The sequence below is a fragment of the Prorops nasuta genome, unplaced genomic scaffold (genome assembly GCF_024137725.1).
Source record: "Prorops nasuta isolate Cenicafe-Biocafe unplaced genomic scaffold, Cenicafe_Pnas_1.2 PNAS00003, whole genome shotgun sequence".
Lineage (NCBI taxonomy): Eukaryota > Metazoa > Arthropoda > Insecta > Hymenoptera > Bethylidae > Prorops > Prorops nasuta.
The window spans coordinates 11,539,670-11,563,639 of NW_027116800.1; the positions used below are offsets into that span (position 1 = coordinate 11,539,670).

The window sequence follows — 23,970 nt, forward strand, 5'->3', positions numbered from 1 at the left end:
GTGCAGAGGAAATGTGAAGAGGCCAGTCACGTAAGATGACCTGCAACGTTTCGTTTCAATAGAAGAGGAAACGAGTGAAATGCTGGCCGCTGCCTAACGCGAATTCCTAAAATGACTCGTCGATTTTCGTATTTGCTTTTACTGCGACGTTTCCGTACCTAACCAATTGGTTAGTCCAATCACACTTAGCAATTCAATAAGGAGACTAGCCGGTGCCCTCGTAAAATCATCACCAAGGATAATTGATAAGACAATCCAATCATCAGCTCCACTTTTTTTCTCAAGGTTTACATCTAGCTTCATTCAAGTTAATCGTCTAATTCTAAGTGATTCGATCTAATTACGATTTCCAATTCTACACCAAATTAACTTCATTTATTTCCAAGCCAATTTTCGAGCTTGCACACAAATGCTTAAGAATTAATTAACTGTAAGATTTTGTTGCATCGACCTATATATATATATAAAAGAAGAGGCAATCACGGCCAAAGATTCAATTGGTGTCCTCCGGTAGAAAGAGGAAGACTCACGATGGTAGATAATTGAACAAAGTGGTTTCTCGACAATTACATTTTTCGTCAATTATTGTGCCATTGCAGGAGAAACGCTTTATTCAAGTAGTGCGACTCAACAATTGGGTCGCCATAATCACATTGACAGACGTTGCAGTGCACAATAATTTCTAGGATGACATTAACTCTTACATCCTCCTTCCGCAAGTAAAAATTAATTTCTATACATTAATACAATGCTCAACGAGTCGTATCTCCTGAAAATGCATTATTGATCCAACAAGAAGCTAATTTGTTGCTGTTTTATCCTTCTCCGCCTCTCCCTCCCCCTCTCTCTCTCTCTTTCTTCAAAAACGAGGGAGCTTAAAATCTCTAGGAGCATAAAAATTTACTACCGAGCGTGCAATAATGTACGATAAAAACGTTGGAAGGTTGGGTTGGGTATAGTAGTTAAAATTATGGAAGAAATCAAGAAAGAAGAGAATGAAAGCTGAACAGTGGTCCGGAAGAATGTGGTAAGTGGAAAGAGGTCCGATAATGGCTGGAAGTAAAACTCATACGAGTTTCGAACAGTTTGCAATTTCAACGTTGAAGGTAGAAGCCTTGGTTCTCTTCATCTTCCTCGTCATGGTCGTTCCCGCTGTCTTCGTCGTTCTCGTCGTCAGACGACAATAATACAGCTCTCACACTTGACGGAGTTTGTTTCCACCCTGGGGTTTCGCGACTGCTCATTTCCGCGGTCATTTCTACCCTGTATTCTGTTTCTCGTTCCTTTCTCTCCCTCCTGCCATTCTCCACTCACTTGCCTTTCTCCCGCAATGTACTGAAACGCTATACCAAGCTGGGGCAAAGTTTCTCTCTCTCTCTCTCTCGGACGCACGCTTTCTTTCACTTTTTTCTCTAGCACTATCCTTTTCTATTCTACCCCCCCCCCCCTACCTTTGTTTCGCTTCTTTTTTCCAACTCCCCCCAATCCCCCCAGTCGCACACTAATACAACCTCGTCCTTGTATTTCCTTCACCCTTTCTTACAAGACCGAACTCCTTTAGTCGCTGCTTTCACGCTTGCTATCAGCACAGCTAACCCGTTCCCCAGGCTTCCCCGTTCCACGCTCGAGCTTCAGCCCTTTGGGCAGCCTACCTTCCTCACTTTGATGCTCCTTAACACCCCCAGCACTTTTCCTGCCTCGCCTAGCTCCCATGCGTCAACAATGCTGCAGGAATAATGGACGCCCCAGCTAAGGCGCTTCGACTGGCTACGCCTTGATATCAGCGAAACAATCACGCCAAAATGCTGAATAATGACTCCGCTCTAATTTCATTCACCGTTCTCCATTCCACTCGCGGAACGACCTCCTCTTCTCGCTCCTATAGAAAATTTGTCAAATCTTCTGGAAGCTTCAGGCACAGACCGTGGGTAATATTTGCTACTGGGAGTTAAAGCGTTGGCGGAAAATGCTGTGGCAGAGTGGATGAAAGGGTTTTGCGTTATAAATTAATAAGAAAAAAGAGCAGTTGTGGATATATATATATATATACCCGTATCAGGGGACATCTGTCAGGTAAAGCTCAGCACAGAGTATTGTGAAAAATAGAAAAAGGTCTCGCAGCTGCGGTCCCTCCTATCTACTGTGTCAGCCTCTTAATCTCGGATGGCACGATAACGTCGACGTAGCATTTTGCATGGTAGACTGCCAGACTGCTATATCCACTGCCATCCCATCCCCCCTATCTTTCTGCAGTGGATCCATACCCCTCCCCTCCTCCTCCTCCTCCTCCTCCTCCTCTACCCTTCTCTTCTCTTTCAACACATACTAACCCCCTTACCATACGCAGCACAGTCATATTCATCCCTCTATGCACAAATTACTCCCAGCAACCACGGTCATTATATGTATAAAAGTACCATCAATCCTCAGACATATGAATTTCGCCCTCTTGCCTGCGTTATAAGAGGAAATTTCTTATTCCACTGTGAAAAAGAATCGTCATCCTCGGTCCAGACTCGAATTAAAGTTTGCTCTACTTTAATACACTTCTCATTGCGCCCAGCTAAACTTTAAGGCCTCCGAGCTCTTTTATTATTTCCTCATCTCTATATATATACCGAGGCGAAAGTGTTATTCGAGAATGTCTACGCGTGGTCTTCTTTAGCGATAATTCATAGCCCGAGTTAGGCTTTCCAATGTTTAAGATAGTGGGGAAAATTGAGGGAATTTTAACGCTGCGTAAATATAAAGTGGAGGGATTTTTATATAAGAAAGTGGCAATTTACTGGATGGGTAATTTTTTTAAAGTGTCGTGGGTTTAGGATTGCATTTCGAGGAGGTGAAAGTTGTTGTCGAGGTAATTATAACCGGATTATAAGAAGGGTCTGATTGATTCAGCAGCGTCGTTCACACTGGGCAGCGTCCAAAAGAGGATTACGTTACCTGAGACACAGTTTCTCAACAAAATAACAACCCCTCGGGCATGGGATCAACGTCTCTCTGTGGTACCATTGAAATCCCCTTAGAAACGACAAGAACCTCGCCATGGCTGTACACCAGCTATCCTAACACCGTAACATCAAATACTTTGATTTATATTTTGATCTTTGCTAAGGCTACAATAATAATTTATTGTAAACTATATAAATATAGTAATAATGATAGAATAACGAGAGAGAAATTCAAGAATTTCTCTTACAACATTTATGATATTTTAAGCTACATACGAGATTAAAATAAGAGCTAGCTATTTTTAGATTTAATAAGGTTTGCTCCATTTCAACGCGAGTAATCGTGGAAAAGCATAGGTAGTCATCCGCGATGGAAAGAGACTCGGAATCTCGTTAAAGTACACGGGTCATTATGAATATATATATATATATAATTGACGTTATGCACTCTGCCCCTCCATGGCTAATTATGACAGATGACAGCACATTACAGCAAAAATATAAGGTAAATCATCTTTGTCAGGTATTTTAAATTTGTACAACAAATTGCCATATTGGTTCTCTAGAATAAAAAAATGTGTAATAATATTGCACCAAAGGGAATCTTAATTAGCGGCTTTCAACGACAAAATGAAGCATCTGCGTCCTCTAGGGAAGTTTGAAAAGTTAAAAAAAACACAATTTAAAGGATAGCCGAATTCAGTCAGAATTTAAATTCGCTCAGAAAGAATTTAAAGAGAGAATGTTGACTCGAATAGCATTTAAATTCACTGTTCGAGCTGTGCCTTAAGCATTTTTGCTTTTCATTAGTAATTTGGTTGTAGGGTAAATCAGGAGGGTCGAGGTTTGATGGAAGGTTGGAAGTGGGGCATTCTGCATGGGTAATTAAACCAATATCAATTACCATTATGCACTCGATGTTTGAAGAGTAGTTGCAAACTGAAGAAAAGTCTAGTCATAGCTTATATATTCACTTCTATACCATTTTCGTTAATTAAAGAAGATCCTCGAGGGACAAATATGAATGGTAATGTTTGATCGATTTATATATATGTATATAAACAAAACATAAAATAAACGAAATAAAGGAAGGGTTTAGGGGGAGGGGGTATTTTGATATTTGTATTTTACTCCGTAAAAGGTTAGCAGTGGGTTGAGGCTGGTCTCGATGCCTTTTCCTTGAAAAATGGACCACTCAGAAAGCGTACACAAAGCGTGTCACGAAGTATGCGGCGAACGAGGCATTTGAAGAGTATGCAGGGAGATGAAGTATCAAAGCGTGTACAAGTGTTCGGCGAATACCTCGTGAGAGGGCACACGAGGAGGAATAAAGATAGGGGGGATGAACAAAGAGAGGGGAGGGGGTTGAATCCGGGTGTGGCTATGGAATACTGAAATACTGGATACCCGTGTCAAAGACAAAGTGCTCTCAACTTGATGAGATAATAATCCAAAGTTTACGATAAAGTTTGTCAAAGATCATCAAAGCTTGATAGAACGACAAATTGCCGAACACCAAACAAATTAAATTATTTGCCTAAATATTCCTCAAGAGGGCATAATCCGCATGCAACATGTGCACGCAATTATCATGAAATACGTATAGGTTTATCATCGCGTTGTATTGTTTACCACCTTACTTTTAACCAAAAATATTCTTCCATGCACTGTTTTGTTTAGCCAGATTCCCAGTTGTTACGTACTTTACTTTCATCGTAAACTTTTTTTAGCTTTCTGTTTTGCTGTCATTGGAGAATTCGACAACGATCCCACTGCTTTCTTTTATTAGATTCTCGAGATACTCAAGAAATTCTCGAAACACGGAAATATCGTAGATATACGTTTCGCTTGAAAAGTGATCGCTTGGTAAATGCAGCTTTTCTCATTCCATTTTGTCAGTACGTGTATGTTAGTATATATAACGTTATACGCAAGTGCATCGTGGGAAAATGGTGCTGCGCGATTTTTTTGGCATCCATTCATAATTTTACTTGGCTGAAAAGTTGGCTGGATTTCTTTATGTAGCTTTATGAAGTTGGTGTGCAGACGAAGGGGTTGGGTTGGGAGGGGGTGGGGGGAGGTGGATCAAGTAAGAAGCGATGAGTTTGAAACGAAGTCGAGTTTCATACTGGAAAACACACTTATCTGGCCTCTTTAAATAATGGCTCTTTCCACGTGAGCATGTGCGTGCATGGAATGCATAATGAAATTCTTAGCTAAAAAGTCTAGCTATATACGTTAATACGCTTTTCTGGCAGGTGTGCCGGCAGGTATTACTTGCGTCAAACTTTCAAACTTATACCAAAGCTGTGGTTATTAAAATTTCCTTAATTAATAATAATCCCACCGTAAAAAGCGTCCATCACATTTGCGATTATGAGCGGAAAAAACGAGCATGGCTTGATGACAATGTTTACCGTTAATAATAAGCTTCAGAGGTTTTTACGTTGAAAGTTATTAAGTTGGCCGGATATAAAATACTCGTCGGTCGATGAAGTGCGGAAATTTGGTTTTGCTACTACGAGCTAAAGTGCTTCATTTATGATTCTTGTTTTTAATGCGACAGAAACAATGAATGAATAGGGTACGAGTAGGAATAAATGTGGCAATGGCAAATGTGCTGGCTTCGGTTCTCCATGCACAATATTCCGTTGGTTCTTCAATGTGAAAAAGCAACTTTTTATACTAGCGAGCTACAGAGGGCGAATCATCCCAGTGGGATCGCTGCCCGCGGGCTGCCAGAGCTTCTTTCATCCTTTAGCTACCCACACATGACGCGTACACTTTATTTTTCATAAAGAATAACCAAATATTTTCTCCTACGGAATCTCCGCTCTCTGAAAATATCGTCGTTACATTTTTGACTGGCGCTACACGTGTGCAATATGCGATACTATAAACAAAATAATCGCGTATATAAAACCAAAAAATAATGTTAAAAGATTCCACATTACAATCGATGTGGGACGATCATAGAGTGATAATTGTATTCGACAAAGAAAAGAAACGAAGAATGGGGTGGAATTAATTGGGATAGGTCATTTTCCTGTTCGGGTCAATAGGGCAGGAACTAATTTGATTCATCAGCCTTTCTGCAGCAGAGTTCCTCAGTAATTGTATCTGGGTCATCGGAGGGCTCGGGTTTCACTGTTCATAGAGAATCGGCTGAACGAGAACGAAGGCCGGGCGAGGGGTTGGGGGTGTAAGCGAGAGTGGGTCTGTAGGAGAGCAATCGAGTGATAGCTGACGCATATTTGTGTTTGTACGTGTAGGTCAGCAATGGTGCGATAGACTGACGTATAATGAGGGAGGGAGAGAGTGAGAGGCAGTAAAACGACTAGGGATGTGTGGTGCTCATGGTCGGGCATTAGAAGGTCGCCTGTGTTTCAGGGTAGGCGACCCTCTAGACTCGTACGTTTCAATTTGTCCCCTGCCTCTGATGTAACCGCGCGGACTCATTAGTTGAGGGGTGAAGGAACGAGAGTTCTTCTTTGTTCATTTCACTTGCTCTCTCGACCGTCCCTCGCTTCCTCTTTAAAATAAACCTTATTGTCACTCCACGCTGCAGGCTCCCAGCCAGCCAGTCCTCGTCGTCTCTCGTCAGTATAGTAAAGCTACTAGAGCGACGTGTGTACTACTGCTACCCCCCTCCCCCTTCCTTTTTCTTTATACCCTAGCTACTTGCCACCCACCACCATCCCCTCTTCCTACTCGTCCCAAAATGCCCTTCGAGCAACCGCGTCTGCAACCACCATTGGGAGACCTATCCTAACAGATCCCCCCCCCCCCCCCTCTTCAAATCCCTACCTCTTCATCTCAGTAGTCTTCTTCTTTTTCCTCTTCTTCTATTTGCCCACTTTCTTCTACCATTCTTCTTTTCTCTTCCTCTTATTCATTTTTTATCCATTCCTTCGACCCCCCCCCCTCCCACCCTCCACTACAGTCTCTACACGGTGTAGCTTACAAGCAAACAATTACTTGTCCCAACCTCGTAATTGGTATGCTGCCTACGAAGCTGCTAGCCGTCTCTGCTCTATTGCCCTCATCCCCCAAGATATCTATACGGTACTTCGCTTACCCTCCATTCTGATCCACCAACCGATGAACCTCTCGCTTCAATCTTATGCTTTAACGCCATCCCTTGGCATTTAACAACCTTCCAGTCCCTACTCTCATTACGAAGAACCTATCGAATTACACCGATGGCTTCTCTCTTTATTTTCTATTAAATCTCTCGAGTGTCACTTCTGTCAGTTTCTCATACAATCTATTATTACGTTGTGAAAAAACAGTCACGACGTTGTTAGGCGTTGACTCGCGAAGAGAAATAATTGTTAACTTTGTTTTTTCTTTCATTTTTCTAATATCCTACAGTTCGTTTATTATAGTACGAAATAATTAAAGTGATATGAAAATCCAGAACTCTGGTCTCTTGATATATGAAGATATTTATTGATTTGTATATTTGGAGTTTGGGAGTGTATGTATGTAGGAGTAATACGCAGCAAGTATGCAAATAGATACGTAATGTATATTAATAGGTTTCTACAGCTCGAATTTGATACAATTTCCAGTGGAGAGAACGAGAGGAATTAGGGAAGCATGAAATACGCTATAAGCGTACTGTGGTCTTATATAGTATATATATAAATATATACAGTATATATATATATATATATTTAAATCTCCTATACATTAGTAAGAGGGAGCTTTTTTCGTCGAAAATATTTGTAAATTCTTGAAAAGCTGGTAGCCCAGTTCTCGCCTAACGGGGCTTAAGTGTAAATATCGGCAAATACATTATAAAAGCAGTAGTATAGCCAAAGTGAGTTCGGACCGTTAGTAAAAGTCAAATTGAAGTGGTGTAATTCAAACTCTCTCATATTTTATTCCTTACATTCGTTCGATCATGAATAGTCAGAGCTCATAGGATTTGCAAATCAATCGTTTTATCCTGTTTAATAACTGACGGGACATATGAGAAAAATTAAAATCCTTCGATTGACGAGAAATCAATGTTATATAGTCCTCGACAGAAAAATGATCAATTACAATAAACCGAGTATTTAAAATAGAAATATCATGTTTTTTTGAGTATCACTAATTTTATTCTAGACACTGCGCCCTAAATTATACAGAATTCGTTAGAAAACTTCTTAATCGAGCAAATTGTATAAAAAGAAAATCAGTTTTGTCACGAGCTTTTTTTATTTCCAAATAAAGTTTAGTCGCTTCGATAAGCGCCGAAAAACATCATAAAGGCCAAAGTTTTCATTCGACAATTATTTTCACCTTTTATAAGCCGAGTTAATGAAGTTTGCGTTGGCGTTTCAGTTGCACGGATTCAGTGCTCTTTTATTTACGAGCCGCATCTTTGTCCGTATTTCAAGCAGCAGTAGTCGTTTATTACTTTTCTGGAGTTTTCCTGGTCTATACGCAGTTGAATACATTTAAAGCTTCGCATAATAAAGCTTGACCTTTTAATCTGCATGACATTAAAATTTTTAAATCCTAATATCGCGGGAGCAACAGAAGAAGGCAAACAGGGAGGGAGAATAAATAAATAATGAGGGTAATGAATAAATGAAGAAATTAAGTGATAAGTGGACAATTTGATAAATCAAAAAAAAGAGAGAGAGAAAGAGAGAGAGGGAGAAGGAAAGTACAAGGTTATATTGTTTGCTGACCATTAAATATATAAGACGTATGAAAGAGCACATATATGTAATAAAATGGGTGGTAGGGAGAATGTGCGGGGGGAATGTGAAGGAGGTGGGGTTATAGGAATAGTGTGGTAGACAGTTGGCGCAGTCGATGATGTGTATTACATGGACAATGTACAATCTGTATGCATGAGGCTCACTGGCGGTACACCTTACTAAGTACACAGAATACGTATTTGCATTTCGATCCCTGTTTCAGAGTGTCCTTGTTAGTCCTGTGCTCGTCCTCCTATGCTTTCCTCTCTTTCTTCCTCTCCCTCTCTCCCTCCATCTCCTGCTCTGGCATACACAAACATACACACATGTACACACCGAGGCTAAACTCTTCCTACCAACCTCTAGCAGAGCTTTCCAGTTTACGTACACTGTTCTATAGCAAGCACAACCGCATCTACTTTCATCATGCCAACCACACTTTGCTCTTCCCGCCTTCCTACCTACCCTTGCCCACCAAACGCCTTTCCCACACCCCCCCCCCCCTCCCCCTCCGCCCCTTCTCTCTATTTATTCTCGTAGCTCACTCTCTTTCAGTTTTCTATTTCTCCCTCTCTATCTTATCTTTCCTACTTTCTATCTCCCATTCTCTCACCTCATAACTTTCTTTCATATCTCTATACACTAACTCCATCATAGATATGTATATACTCTATTTATATACTGCATTACGATTTAATTTGTCTTTGAAACATCCTACACACAGTCCCACCACTAGCCTTCACTACTTCACCCTTTTCGCTACGTCGAAATTCATATTCAAATGTCTCGCTAAAAGCTTCTTTTTCTTCACTGATTATATTTTTTCATGTCTCTGTTCATAATGAATTAGAACTAGCTGCTTGATAAGTATTAAGTGTCCCTTTACCCCTTATTTTGAATTGTTCATTGAAATTTTCTCTCTCGGTCCTCATGATACTTCATAATTCAGTTAAATCCAACGAATGGACGTTACAGTGGCACTTTGAGTACAATTGAGTTATTTCATTCGTTTCAACTCAACAAGTTTTTCCCCAAGGTAGATCGATGTAACCTATATATATATATATATATAATATTATTTTATTAATGAAATTCATGTAATGCATGCGTTGCCTGTATATCCGGAGGATATTTATGCACGCGAGTGGGGTGTATGAATATATACACCTAAAAAATTAACAAACTGTATAATTAAACTTGAACACACAGGCTTCGTAGGCAATAACTATGTTATACGTTAATTAACATATGATTATGTTGGGGCAAGCTATATATATAGTTAATTACATCCCGTTGTTGCCTTAATAGAAACGCGGGGTTTCTCAAATGTTGCAGTATAATGGAAATATCGATGGCCAACACTATCGATATTTCCAGATAATATTATTCGGGAACGAAGCATCTTATTGATTTTCGTCCTCTTGAAAAATGATTCTTTATTTAACAGTGAACAAATGGAAGCGAAGCATTCCACTACCGGGACTTGGAGAATATTTATAAGCTTTTTCTGAGAAGTTTTGCTTTTTATCCTATTTGAGTAACGCAATACGTAAAATAAGCGTCTTATCTCTGCATCCAGCAGCTTCGCATTGATAATGAATTTCTATGAGTTATCTCAGAGACGCTTAGGCGAGCTATTTAATGAAGCTATTTGATTTGCCGGAGATTCTTCCGAGACTTACAGAATCTTGATAAATCTTCATTGAATCTTGGCGAAGCCTCGATTAGCTTTCAGCCAAGTTCCAATCGAATCCTGATGAAGTTTCAACCCCCAGGAATGGCATTATACGGCGGACAATTCTCAATAATACTATAACGTTGGACTAACGCGCTATCAAAACTTAACTATCAACGAATCGAGCTACGTGCATCGTAGTTATTATTGCTAAACTATAGAATGTTGTTATTAGTTTACAAGGAATTTCAACATAAATAGACAGGCTAAGCCCTTATCCTAACCAAGTTAGGCCGAGCAACAAGTATCTTATATTGATCGTTGGTTACTTATCCTACGGAGAATCAACAATGTGTATTATATTAAACGTGATAGTATATTAAAACTGATTTTTTTTGTTTACATTTAATCTCTGAATTATCATGCATCAATGAGTGCCATCTACGTGGTTTGGCTGCCAGATGAATTTCGGAGGGGAGAATATGGCTTTAATATTTTACAAGCCACTGTACAGTGGTGGTGCGACATGCAAAAACTAGAATAAGATAGCTAAATTATCTACGAGACAGAAACCGAAATACAGCTAAATCACACTTTCCAAGAATATTCTTGATTTATCTGACTCTAGGTAGGGTAAATATAGATATAGTATAATTTTCCACTGGAAATCTCTCTCTGGCGTATTTCCCACCCCCTCCTTCTACCTTTTTCGAGGTAAAAAAAATCACCAAACGAAACGAATATTGCTGATATAATGTTTTTTACGCTCTAACAAATAATAAACGAGACGTTAGGCCTTTACAGAATATAAATGCTTAAACACCATACATATTGCAGAACGCTATTCGAGAGGGCCACTCAGAAACACTATACTCGCCGCTCGTTAAATCCGTTTGAAATAATGTCAGAAACTGTGTAACTGGTAATGTTTAATTACATATAGAATTCTGTAAATATTTCATTCACCGAAACACGACGATTTTTCAAATTAGCTTTATGTCCTTTATTTTACTTCGTGTCCAATGAAATACATGAAAAAATAGCAAAGCAATTGCGATTATTTGGTGAAACGAGCCATGAAATTTTCAACGAAACTTTCGTGTGAAAATGTATAAAATCTGCTGATGCGAATAAAGAAATACCTTGCTAATAAAAGGCTGTTGTGATTCCGAGGATTGTTATACACGAGTACGGAGGATATTTGGTTTTCATTGTATAATTTTAACGCGATACCTGCCCAATTTAGAGAACTCGATATTTTTACCAATAAGAGTATCTACAATTTGTATATAGAATAGTAAACAATATATACGTAAATTTTTAGCTAAAGTTTTTTTGTTTATTAGGAAATGAAAATTGTGAACGAGAGAGTAGAAAATGTAACTAAAGCTTATTGGATACTGTATATTACACAATTGCAATATTTAAGCAGGAAATCACTTTGATTAGCAGATTTAACAAGATTAACAGTGTATGGTTACTAATTAAAGAGGTTTCTGATGGAAAGGGATGGGAATATTTATGAATGAGAATCGTTTCTTCCTACGAACATATGAGAATATTATAAAACATGCCTGCTATACGAATAAGCTTAAAAAGATTGTTAAATTCTCCGATTAAAAACTAATGTTTAATTGAATTAAATCCGAACATTTCCACCCCTTTAATTCGGTTGAGATAACGGTCGTTATCATGTATTGATTGTTTTTAGATTTTCCTCTGCGTACATCGAGTTAAGTTGCGATTGGATTGTTGAAGCCGTAGAAAGTTTGAAGGACGAAGGCTTGACATAATTCAAAATCACGGAACTATCTAACCTAATGCAGTATATTCGCTCTCGGCCCTAAACGGCAACGTCTTCCCATAATACAGCGATAGCTGCCAAGAGAGTGCCTGTAGTGCTAAATTTATCTCGGCTGGGTTAAAGTCGCCAAGGCACTTCCGGTAAAAGCATATTCAACCACTCCAACCCTTTACCATATTTATTCTACACTTATCCACAAACAAATCCTCCAGTTATTCCCATCACACACGACATCTTTCATTTCCCATCAAATATCTCTAATCCTTTCAGTCACGACTTTTCCATTCAACAAATCGAGACACTTGATAAGAAAATATATATTTTGTAAAATTGGTAAATATTTATTAACGAAATCATCTACTATTCTTTGACCAAAATATTAATCCATTCCAAACTTCTAAATACCTGATAGGATTTATAAATGTCTAATGACAATACACGCGCGATGCGTTTTGAAAATTGGCTCAGTCATTTCAGTTCGCAGCGACCGAAAGGGCTGATTTAATTTTTAACGACACATTTACGCTTGAGTGGATATCAATAAAAAAATAGCATCATTATTGGATTTTATCGAGATTTACGTAGGAAGCGTAAAGTACGTCATCAGAGGCTAATTGGCATAAATTTTATGCAATCTTTTCCATCAACTTCGTGCAAAGAGCAACGTGACTATCTCGGCACTGAAAAATTAAATATAGTTAATGCACCGCTGAACAAAACGGATCAATATCAGGACTCCTTTAAAAATCAGCCCTATATCTTCACTCGTTACTCGCTGCAATCATCTATTATCGAAGAAGGAAGGTTAGCACAGAATAAAATAAACATGTTTCACGTTTATCATCGTTTTCTGAAAAAAGAGCAAGGAAATAACGAAGAAGTTCAGCGCAGGTGGAACAAGATAGATCGGTGCTTGGCGGATATAATTGATAGGGGAAAACTCGCAATTTCGTATAGCATGATTCACGATGTCGTAGTTAAGACACGGGGATTTCAGGATGGCTGGTGGGTTGTAGGGGGGGGGAGCGAAGACTTAAGCTAATAAAAAAAAAACATTTAACAAAATTTGCAAGAGTGAGTATGACAAGCAAGAGACACGGGTTATTGCAAGTGTGCTCACATAAAATTGAATGAATAAACTCATTATAATAATAGCACAAGAAATTTCGTTTAAATTTTATTATCGTAGGTCACAACGACTCATATACACATAGACCGAAGGCAGGATAATGCTAATTGCCTGAGGAAAACCGCAGGTGGGATCACATTTTTTCTTCTCGCTTTCGTACTCTCCACCATTTCCGCCTTGCAGTTCTTCTTCTTGCCCAGGCAGGCCGTCAGGGGCGGTTGGCTGGCGTTGTGGATGAGGGGGGTGGGGGGAGTATAGAAGGGGATGACGGTAGTAGGAGGTGGAGCCCCTTGCAATCTGCGGTCCTTGAACAATGGATACAATACAGTGAAATGAGAGAGTTGGTGTGCATTGTCAGGAAACTGTGGTGCTGACGGGTACTGTTTGAATGGGATATTACTCTGTTGATTATGTTGTCTCTTTCTGCGTTGGAACCACTCGCAACGTTTTCCATCTTCTCCCCCTTTCCTCCTCCACGTCACAAAACTCGCAACTACCTGCGTGCTCGGCCATCCGCGTACTTCGCCCACCCCTGCAACCAACTACCACCCTCTACCTCCCACTCTTCCACTAGGATATCCCTTATCTATATCTAACGCATCAAACAATTGAAAGACGCGTGTAAATATCTGCCTGACTGGTCTACCTATCTCACCCCCCCCTTCCTACCCCCTAGACTCTCCCAACAACCCTTCCCCCATTCGGCGTGTTATACCACTCGATCCAAAGTATTGTAAACCGTTTCAATACTATAAGCTGCAGTTTCCGCAAAAAGGGAAACTGCTGTCATTCCTCTTATTTTCCTCTGATTTCTATCCTCATCCATACGAGGCATTCATCTCTATAGCCAAGCGTTTAATTACACCACGCTCCATCAGCCTTCCCTCTTTTTTTTATCAATCATTCAAGTTCTACCATTTTTGTTGAATTAGGCAAACGGACGATGAGAGAGAACTTACCAAATATTATATACTCATCGTAGGAGAATCAACGAACCAAATATTTATCTGTTATTATTATTGGCATTTGAACGATATTCGTAATGAAATTGTATTATTTATTTTTCGACTTTCCAGCGATTTTTCCAATATTTAATTTGGTTTCATTTTGTCGAAGGCTTTTTCAATATTGATTGTTGCAAACCAACTACGAACGTTATGCAACGTCTAAATATGATATTATATATTCGATTTTACGGGGCTTATTACAGAATTGCGTTTTCCATTACCTATATAGGTATATTTACAATCTTACCAACTCGTACAGGTATTGCGGAAAATAAGCTTAATTAAGCCATGGTTTCTCAATATTCAGATTTGTAGAATTTTACAAATTTTCTCGAAACTCGATAGTAAAATTTAACTGTAAATAAAGGAAAAGATATTTTTGCGTATATTCTGTTATCGAGCAGTTATACCAGCAGGGTAAATAGAAGTACATCTCTGGCTGAGAAATAGGGTAGTGGTCTTTTCAAGACACGAACCGCTGTTTTCCCAATATTCTTTAATATTCATTCCCACTTCCAGAACAGTTATTGCAGATAATGCATCGACGATTCCGTGCTCTAATAAAGCAGGAGGACTAAAATTGATCCGTGTACTTTTTCTCATTTGTTCGAATCACGACAAAGGGGAAAATAATGAAAGGACTGTCTGGAGGAAAAGGGGGAAGACTGAATTAAAAAAAAAGAACAAAAAGAAAGATAACAGTTAATTTAAGGAAATGGAAATAGCCATAATTTACTCATTTATTTTCTTCGGCACAATTTAAGAGACGTTGTTAAAGTTCTTACTTTATATATCCATTTGGAATCCGAATAAGTGAAGCGAATTGGTTAAAGAGAGAAAAGAAAGAGTACACGATGAAGGGGTAAAACTGTCGGTAGCAATCTTTCTGACAAAACGATTTATGAACAAGGAATGCAATTTTCGTTAGATATGCTGTAGGTATTCAGATCAGACGATTCGTGCATGGTTTCCAAATATGCAATAGGGAACGGAATGCGGAACAGTCCCAGCATTTCTACTGAAATCAGTGTAAATGGGCTGATAAGTGATTAATAGATTCTCAGATAGTTAATATACCGCGTTTACCGTTGATACTTCTCCTATATTCCAGCGTTAAATATCTGATTTATAGATCGAGATACTACTCCCGTTTGTTTCCTGTTGTCGATGCATTATCTCATCCTGTTTCCACCCCCTTTCACTAGATACTCCCTACCTGGCCGCGAATTACCATGTGAGAGAGCGTAGCTCATTCACCTGCTCGTATAATACATACTCCATACAATAGTGTACTTATGCGTTGGTTACAGATCTATATATGTCATTATCGACTCTATAAAAACTAATAAATACTATCATAGGAAATTATCAATTTTACCCTATACAGCTACGATAATTTAATGAATCAAATATTCTTATATTTCGAACGACGATTTATATAATAAATATTCTGTGTGACAGATCACGTTTTATAAATTTCTAAATCAATGATATGCTTCATTGCGAATCAATAACGTTTTCGACGTACAAATCCAAGCGAGGTTGAGTGTTTTTCTTACATAAAGTAGAAATAAACTAATACTCTACCAACGAATATCAACCTTATCCTCTCTATAGAAATAATATTACACGAAGAAAACTATTTTCTATGCTTCAGATATTATACTAAATATTACATTTATATGGTAATGTTGCAACTTAAAGAAAATAATGATTTATACAATATTCTTTCAATCTGGAGTTATAATTATAACGAGAATTAATAATTAAGTTTAAATCCAAGGTATAAGCATAACGAGATTGAAATTAAAATGGAAAGATATCTTTCCCAAGGAATTTCAGAGCGCGTGTGAAAGACAGAAGGTTACCGGAATTATTTTAGTAGTAAAGATATTACGCAGTTTCACAATTTCTATCAAAATTTCATCTGCTTCAGTCACACGAAATATACAGCTCAGTTGGCGTGAGAGGCCCGGCATTCGTATTCTTCATGTATAATATTATACGCTTCTATAGCAAGTAGCAATATACATTATATATATATATATATATATATATACATATATATGCATATATAGTGGAAACAAAACTAGGCTAAACTTTCAGTTATTTTGTTAAATAAAAGAAAAGATTAGTGAAGCAAATCGTATGAAACATTACTAGGAAACCTCGTAATTATCGTGAATGATGCAAAAGTTTCATATTAAAGTTTGTATCAAACTCGGTTCCATCTAGCTGGAATAAAAAATAATTCTACTGAGGTCAGCAACAGGATCCTTATTGCGGAACCAATTTATCTTTCCTACTCTTAATTAACTATTATTAGCATGGCTCTCGCCATATACTTTTATATAGAAAAATGGAGCTAGTGTAATATAGGCATTATTTGTTTAAAGATATCATGATTTTGTGTTATCTTTTTTCCAACATTGCATTCGTATTTATATATATATATATATATATATATATATATATATGAAGCTTTCATACATTCATAAATTTAATCCCATGGGATACTCACGTCGAATTTGATCAATTAGCAGCTCGTTCGAATGTTATACAGAAACTGCTGATTTATTGAATTAAAGATTGAACGCACGAAATAAAAAATATAATTAGCGCAAAGATACCTCGATTTTGACGAATGACTCGTTAATTTATAAACAAGAGAAATCTCTGTGAAATCTGCTTTGCACGTTACCTCTTCATACAAGTTGCAATTTTTATAACGAACCATTAAGGGTAATTTGAAAAATTGAAGGGGCAGTTTCAATAATGAAATAGCGATGTTCTTTTGAAGGATTTGTAAACGGTGTATATGCAAAAGGGCAAAGGGAGGTAGGAGAGAAGAGACGAGTATGAGAGAGCAGAGTAAAAAAGAAAGAAAAAAGCAAGAGAGACTAAAGAGTGTAATGACCGACTGCTTTAATATTTCAGATTGTTTGGCATCGTACGAGATGCAGGGACCCAGCTTTATAATAGAGCCGCCTTCGCGAGTGGAGTTCACAAACGCTAATGGAGGAAAAGTAGACTGCATGGTCAGGGGAAACCCGGAGCCAACGGTGGATTGGCTGGCAGCGGATGGCGGCAGCATCGCGAATATTCCAGGCTCGAGGCTGATCCTGGGCAACGGTACCATTCATTTTTTGCCATTCGAAGCGGAGGCCTTCCGACAGGATGTCCATTGGGCCATCTACAAATGCTCCGCTGTCAACAGCGTCGGTGCCATCGTTAGCAGGGACGTCAATGTCAGGGCTGGTAAGTTATTGTCCAATCTCTCTTCCAAGAAACTCTCCTCGGTAATATCAACTCCTTCGCCTCGCCCCATCTTTCCCCCCCTACCACAACCCCCAACTGCCCCTTACGTCTGACATTTCCTTTCCTTCCCTCCCTTCTTATCCTATTACCCCCTCCCCCAATTTCCATACATCCTGCACTTTTTGCACCATTTGCCACCTACTTTCCCCTTTCTTCATTCTTTCTTATTTTTCTCCATCCTGCACGTTGTCCCTTTATCCTGTCTTTCTTCTCTTAACTATACCTTTCTTGTATTTCATTCTTATCGTTTACCCCTCTCCTATTTTCTAATTCCCCAATTGCTTTTTTTTCTCGATATCCCATACGTGCATCTATTCATTATCTCCTATTTTCCTTTTTCTTTCCACCTTACCAACAATTGCTCCCATTCTTTATCTTTCTTATTATCCCCTACCCCCAGTCAGTCTCCTTCTAAAATTTCTATTATTCCACTTTTTACACAATTTGCCATCAGCTACCTCCTTCTTCTTTCTCCCCTATTTCTCTCTATCCTGCACGTTTTTCTTTCAACCTGCATACATTCTCCTTCTTCCTCCCACTTTCCACTGCGAATAGCTCCCACTCGTTCTTTTCCTCTCACCGATAACTTTGAATTTTGTCTATCGATCGTCGCGCAGCTTTTCACAGGCTTCTCTTCGCTTTCTTGCAGTGCTTCTACGAACCACCATCTTTTCTTTTCGATTTTCTCGCTTTCTTGTAGCTTTCTCGCTGAAAGCAGCCCCATCGTCATTTTGCTAGACGGTTTTCAACCTGTGAAAGCTACTTTCCGCAGGCAACACACCGGCCCAGTTCCCCCCCCCCCCCCCCTGCCCGCCCGCGCCGCCCGGTGCCATTGTGACTCACGCTTCATGCTATACGGAAACAATGCGCTTTTATCTTAATCCAGCCATGCGTCTGTTTATTCCCGTTTTTCGTCTACTAATTTAATCGCTTAATGACACCAGTGAGAACGACACAACACTATAATAGCATATCCTTCCGTTCAATCCTGCAGGCTTCCACCAAAAATTTTTCCAAACTCTTGTTCCCCTTTGAAAATAATTCTCGTGGAACAATGGAGAATCGAGGTGGGCAAAAGGAGAAATTCAGTGAAAGTTGCAAAGATAAATTAAAGCGCGGAGATTAGTGCGATATAAAAATGCTCATCAAGCTTTTAGATGTCGTAAAGGGTGGACGCGCTTACGAGGGAGATGCAATCGTATATTTTTTGTGGTATAAAAGGTTAGGGTGGATAGATGTATTTAAGTTTAACTGGTGAACGTTAACCTGAAGAGATGTGGGAAAATAATCGTTTGGAACTCGAGGCTTGAACTTTTAACCTTTTCATGGATCAACGTTTTAATGTTTTAGGCAGTAGTTTTAATTGCTTTCGTTTTTATCATCGAGGATATCTTTCCTTGGAAAATTTTGATAATCGTATTTTACCGGGTGACCCTGGTCAGATGGGCACGAAAAGAGGTGTCACTCCCTCTTCCTCCCCCCTTCTTTTACTCAACACTAGCTACTCACGTTCTAAAGCGCTATAACTAAGAACCGTCTCTATTCATTCGCCACGCTCCTCGGGATTACACGAAAATCCCATCAGTGTAAGGAAAATTTCGATTTAGCAGAATTTTATTTCGTTCACAGCTCACCGTTAACTCCTGACACCCTCATGAACGATTAATCGCCCGACCGCAATTTTCAAACCACCGATCTAACGCGATAATAGTGACCATAAACGAGATAAATAAGAATTGGATTGTCGTGCTATTAATTTTGAATCTCTCCGCTCTTACAGCTTCGAGAATAAAACATGGAAATTCCGTGAAGAATATTTATAAAGCTGAAAATATTTCTTCGTTCCCGTCAAGATTTAGCATACAAAGTCGAATGAAATTACGAGTGTAGAAAAGCGGATCTCATCAGTGAATTTCTTTATTGTTCCTTCACAGAAATTTTCTTAGCGCAAGAGAGAGAGAGAGAGAGAGAGAGCCGAAGACTGTCAGGGGGCATAAAGGTGTTTTTTCAGTATTGAGAAGGCGTATAGAGTGAACTCGGCAAAAGAAGAGCATTAAAAAACGGAGGCAGAGAGTAGAATTTAAGTCTTCGGTTTTTCGCCGTTCCAAGGCGTTGCCCGGCTCGACTCGGCTGACTCGGCTCACCCTATTAGCGCGAGTCGAGCGAATAGGCGCATGTCTTTGGTACTAAGGTCATTCACCTCGCCAGCCTTCAGAATCCAAAAGGTTCCCTGCTACTATACTACCACTACTTATGTTTTTCTACTCATTCGTTTGAAACTTTACGCGAAATCCAGCTCCGTAGACCCTCACCTGCCTTCTTCAGCCTTTCCCCAACGTTCGTTGCTTTTCAGGTTAGGTCACCTATAGAAATCCCCCCCCCCCCCTCTTATTCCGGTAAAATTAAATAACCGACTCGATTACCAAATCGTGCCGTAATTCTCATATTCCTAATAGAGCTATCCGCTTCTGCAAGGCAGCGTCAAACTTTGTTGCCAACGATGTCGAAATTTCAATAGTTATTAGGTTATGGCACTTAGGTAACTTTGTCAATTGCAGTAAACACATTACAGGATTGCTTCGTTGTATCGCATTACTCGACAATCATGCAAATCATTCGATCGTTTCGTTAATAAACAAATACGAATGCTTTTAATAAAAGCACGTAGCTTCTCCAACTCGGTAAATATGTGAATGGTTTTTTACGTTGACTTTAGTTGTAACCAAATATTAAAGCTTTTTTAAAGCTTTTCTGCAATCGACAAATGACTCTCATTCGCTATATGTAGTAAATATTTGCATTTAAATCTTGTACAAATATATGCTTTGTAAAGAAAAATTAAATATTTTAATAAACATTGCAAATCTATATTTAATTTTGTAGGAGTGCTAATAATTACACTATATATATAATGTAGTAAACAGAGGGCTGCAAAAATTTTAAACTTTACATATGAACTTTATATACGAAGATTGGGGTTTTTCGTGTTTTTGAAATTCACGAATACATCATGCATTTTTTTAGTTAACTCTGACTATACAGTAATAACAACTTCTTTTAATAAATACGAGCCTCCCGTACTCAGCGACATCTGTGTCAAGGAGACTTCAAAGCAAAGCTAGGTATACTCATTATCGTGTTTTCATATTTTTCTCTTTCTTTAAGCGCGTGTAGAATATCATAGACACACACACACATTTCCATTCTTAATAATTATCCGCATTATTACCCGCATCTGATTCCTCCCATACAATTTGCGTGTTTCTCGAATTTCAGAGAATATTTCTCAATTACTGGCATCTCTTGAATTTAATTAAAAAGTCCTTGCTAATAGCTTGTGAAGATTTGCAATTAATTAGTAATTTGAGTCCAGAAGTGATTCTCGACGCGCGATGTAAAGTTTTAAGACTACGTTTGCGAAAGTAATAAGCATGAAGTGGCAGGTGCGATGGGGGGGGGGGGGTAGTGGAAAAGCGAAGAAGAGGAATAAGTAGTAAAAGTGGTTTATTGTTCCGACAAGTTTCTTAAAAATCAGCCTGCTTTTCAATTAATTCAAGCTGGTTTTGGGCTGCATCGCAAATAGCGCTTCCAGGGGCTTGCATAGTTCGAGCAAAAGGGAAGGAACACAGTATATATATATATATATATAATACTGCATGTGTATACTGTATTTCTACCGCAAGGTATGGGGCGATAAAGCCAGAGCAATAGTTGATACGCAGCTTGTCGGAGGAAATATCGCAATAAAAATGTTGCATAAACCCGCGGAGGGTCGGTAGGAAAGAAAGCGGTGGTTGATCGCAGTGGGCGGACGGGGCGGTTCGTAATAAGTAGTAAAGATGGCTCATTGCTCCGGCAATTTCTTAAAAATCACATTCACCGCGCGTTTACGCGTAAATTTATTTGGGTCTGAAGTTAGTTTGGGATTTCGGCAATATGGGGAGTTCTCGCCGCGTAGGCTGTTGGTAGTTAGGAGGTGCTCGGGGATTGGCTGGCTTCCGCTTTCCGTGCATTTCATGGTTCGTAAATATTACGTGGCATGAGACGTCTGCTGAGTTTATGCTTGGCTTGGCTGGCGCGTAATCGAAAGCCCAGTGGTACACAAGGAACGAGGAGGAGATGGCGATGGAAAGATAGATAGGTAGAGAGAGAGAGAGAGAGAGAGAGAGGGAGACACTATAAGGTAGAAAAGGAGATTTTGATGTGGAGAAAAAGTCGTGTAAGGAGGTAGAGCAGGGCAAGGAGGTAAAAAGGAAGGGCATGTAGAGAAGGGTAAGGGGACCTTAGGGGTTGGAAGTGGATGGAGTCGGGGTGGACCGATGCAAAGCGAGAAATACAGAACTGACTGAGTTTTTACCGCATTCTAGAGTCTGAGTGCTTCGCTCCGCTGGCTCTTGAAATGGGTAGAAGGCCCGAGTGCTCCACAACCACACTTCACCTTCTCTCTCACCCCTTTAACCCCCCCCCTTTCTCTCTCACTCTCTCTCTCTCTCTCCCTACCTACGTCTCCATTTCCCCTTCTCTTTATTTCTCTCCGTCCTCCTTTCTCTCTCTCTCTCTCTCTCCACTACACCAAGCTTACTTGTTTTCGTCCGATCTTACTCGGCCACCCCCTCCCCTCCTCACAATACTCTCCCCACCATTTCACCCTCCCCCTTTTCCTTAGTTGATTTTCGTACGGTCTTACTAACCGCTCAAATAAAACCAGCAGCTTACCTATGCCACGAGGTAGTTTCTTGTATCGCCCCTTCTTACATTTTGCTTCGCGAAAGCTTTCTCTTCCAAGCACATAGTCTGTTTCTTTTCCTCTTTCTCCTTTCAAACTATATTTCACATTATTTTCCTAGCTTTCTTGTCCAACTCTCTTCGTAATACTTTCTTTTCTCATACAATACCGTAATGAAACTCTTCTCCCCTCCCCTCTACCTCCCTTCTCACCTACCCCCTATCCACTCTCTCTCTTGCTTTCTTTTTCTTTCTACTCGCAGTACTTCAGCTGAAGAAAAATTATGTAAGTCTGCTCCTCCTTCCTTCTCTACTATTTTAAGCCTGATAAATGAGAGCACACTTTCAGAAACAATTTCTTCATTAACAATATCCGTGTGTCGATGAATATTTATACGTGCCAAACCTGCTAAGTCTACTTAACGTCGTCCAGCTACTTTAAGCTAGGCCATTATTATCTCAAGATAGTACATATTGTACTTTAAAAAGAAACTTTCATGAAATGTAGCCTTCTCTCTCTCTCGATATATATATATATATATATGATAAGCTTTAGCTCTTTCGTGTTTTTACAAATGTTTTCCTTTTATTTCTTCTCCACAAATATATATTTATATACAATCGTTCAAATACAGATCAATATTATTTCTTTATTTCTAAAGTATTGCATAGGTACGATATATATCGGAGGAATACGATATCTTTGTCAGTGCACAAATTGATATATTTGGTTCACGATGTGGTATGACAGTTGGATTCTGGAGACAAGCGAATTATCGTCTGAAATGCCAGCTTGCAATGGGTATCAGTTATAAGATGAGTCACGTCAAGCACGTTGATATTCAAAGTCAGTAGAATCGAATGTCCATCCGGAACCGGATACTTGATCTTAACTATCTAGATTAAATGCATTTCGATATTTGTTGGAATCACGTTCTATTTTATTAAGTTTTTAATTCCACTTATATATATATATATATATATATACATATATAGAGTTACAATTCTATCTCCATAATTAGTTTATTATATCAAATTTAAAGATTGCTATTCAGAAAGAAAAGCTTCCCGCTGCTCATTATGAATGCTTGTTATTATAATTATTAAACGAATGACAAGGTTCACGAGTTTTTAATAACTCTCGTAAAATTTCAAAGTAGGTACTGTAAGACAGTACTACCAAGGTTTTCTTTAGAGTTTCATTAGTCCACGATAAGATGTTATAAAATCTCATGCATTTCTTCGTTATTTATGAAATTGGTATATACATAGAAATTTTTACCTTTGAAAGTTTTCAAAGTGTTATCCTTGTATTAGTCCCCATCCAGGACTTTATTATACCCTGTATAAACTGCAAGATGCTTTAAAGATGAAATTTCTATTTCTGGTTTTTTCTTTTTCCAGTGGTAAACCAGCGCTACGATCCGGAAGTTCAAAGTCAGGCTGGTTTTCCTGGCAACAATATACTTATGCGTTGCAGCGTACCTAGTTTTGTTCGAGACCACGTGACTGTAACTTCGTGGCTCCAGGAGCCATCCTTCAACATTTATCCTTCCATTATAAGCGGTAAGTACAACGAAACGAATATATCGATGTATCTAGCATGTATATATATATAGTAAATTAAAAGTTTTACGAGCGAGAGTGTTTTGCACGAGTGAT

General features: G+C 39.0%; 1 protein-coding gene across 3 annotated transcripts in view; it reads left to right on the forward strand.

The window, feature by feature from the left end:
- Window positions 1–23,970, forward strand: part of LOC136785827 (cell adhesion molecule Dscam2-like) — a 65,564-nt gene that overhangs the window by 12,271 nt on the left and 29,323 nt on the right. For all 3 annotated transcript variants that reach the window (XM_066747113.1, XM_066747114.1, XM_066747115.1), the window contains exons 2-3: window positions 17,203–17,523; window positions 23,713–23,874. In XM_066747113.1, coding sequence (XP_066603210.1) covers window positions 17,203–17,523; window positions 23,713–23,874 — 483 coding nt within the window. The remainder of the gene's footprint in view (window positions 1–17,202; window positions 17,524–23,712; window positions 23,875–23,970) is intronic.